Here is a 1,673-nt window from a genome sequence, read left to right as displayed (position 1 = left end):
TGCTATGTAGTCCATGCTGATCTTGAATTCACTATGTTGCTGTGGCTGAACAGGAGCTCACAGCAACCCTCCTGCCTCAGCCTCCTTATTGCTGACATTACAGGCATATGCCACCATGCCAAGCATGAGAAACCCTATTTGTAGTGATGGGGTGGGCCCAGTGCAAAGTCCCCACTTTTGGACGACCGAGCCATGCTACCTGGTGCCTCCCAAAACTTGTTCCTGAAACCACACCCTCCAAGTGTGCGTGTAGGTGTTGGGAGGTCACATACTTCCACAAATATCAGGGAAGAAGGAAAACTATAGCCTCAGAGGGTCAGGCAATGAATGGAAAGAACGAGGTGTGTATTATGGGAATAGTCAGCCCATGGGGCTTGCACTTGACCTGCACATAGGCTGCAGTCCCATGGCCATTGCAGTCTGTGGCCTCTCCTCCTGCTACTGCCAGTCTGAGGCCTGCAAGAATGCTCCATGTTGGTCCAAGGATGCCCATGGTTTTGCCTCAGGTGGGTCCTGCCTGCTCTCACTTCCCCTGATGGGGTGGGAGCTCAGCCAGACACTTGAAGAACAAACTCAGTAGCCAGGCCACAGCCCCAAAGCAAGGCAGGGCGGGAGCACCATCCACTCTGCCTATGGCACAGATGAGCCTTCACCGATGTCAACAATCAGAAGATATTCGGGAGGCAGGAGATCCTTGGAACTTGCCTGTGACATCATCTGCCATTGTCACATACTGGGTGGAAGAGCACCTGCCCAACAGAAGCCACCTGGAAAACCAGAACGTGACCTTAGGTGGAAATATGATCATTACAGATGGCCAGAGTGCAGATGAGGTCACCCTGGGTTGGGGTGGGCCCAAATTCTACAAATGCTTTTGTCATACGAAGGCACAAACTAGGTATGGTGGACACACTTGCAGTCCAGCAATCTGGGAGGCTGAGGCAAGAGTCCAAGAAAAGGGGCTGTGTGGATATAGCTCAGTGTGAACAGGGAGAGAGAGGCAGACAGACACAGACACGGACACAGACACAGAGAAAGTCAGACAAGGACGGAGGCAGAGATGGGTGCAGTGCTGCTGCAGTGTCTGGGGCCTCCAAGAGCCACAGAAGCAGGGAGTTGCTATAGTAGTGTGGCCTGGTGACACCTTGGTTTCAGACTTCTGTGCTCCAGGCCTAAGGGATGATACATTTCTTTTTTTGTTTTGGTTTGTTTCCGGTACCGGGGATAGAACTGACGACCTTGCGCCTGCCAGGCAAGTGCTGTGCCACTGAACTAAATGCCCAGCTCTGGGATGATCCATTTCTTTGTGGTACCTGGAGCCCAGCAAATTGCAAAGCATGTCCCACCTGCTGAGGCGCTCAGGCTGTCTCATGGGGTGTGTGCTCTGCCCTCCACGCGTGCATGCAACTTGTCTTCTCCAGGACTTGTGACCAAGGCATTTCCCATGGGGGTGCTTCCCCCTCCCCTGTGCACTGGCTCTTCCCACTTGGGGTCCAGGGCCTGTGCACACACCACTCTACAGGACACACTAAAAGGGGAAGTGAGAATCTAATAGCTGCAGGAGAAATCACAAATTTCAGTTGTTCATAAAACCTCCAGATCATGCAGTGCATACTGCTTCCCACCTCTCCCCATTCTCTTCCCAAAGTAGAAGTGGAGCTGCATCTGGAAAG

General features: G+C 52.7%; 1 protein-coding gene across 1 annotated transcript in view; it reads left to right on the top strand.

Moving 5' to 3' along the window:
* Positions 1-641: 641 nt before the first annotated feature.
* Positions 642-1,673, top strand: part of LOC102003815 (vomeronasal type-2 receptor 116-like) — a 20,647-nt gene continuing 19,615 nt past the window's right edge. The window contains exon 1 of the mRNA XM_005413096.2: positions 642-941. Coding sequence (XP_005413153.2) covers positions 642-941 — 300 coding nt within the window. The remainder of the gene's footprint in view (positions 942-1,673) is intronic.

Source organism: Chinchilla lanigera, unplaced genomic scaffold (genome assembly GCF_000276665.1).
Source record: "Chinchilla lanigera isolate Chin_1 unplaced genomic scaffold, ChiLan1.0 scaffold00162, whole genome shotgun sequence".
NCBI classification, from domain to species: domain Eukaryota; kingdom Metazoa; phylum Chordata; class Mammalia; order Rodentia; family Chinchillidae; genus Chinchilla; species Chinchilla lanigera.
This window is presented reverse-complemented; position numbering and strand designations above follow the sequence as displayed.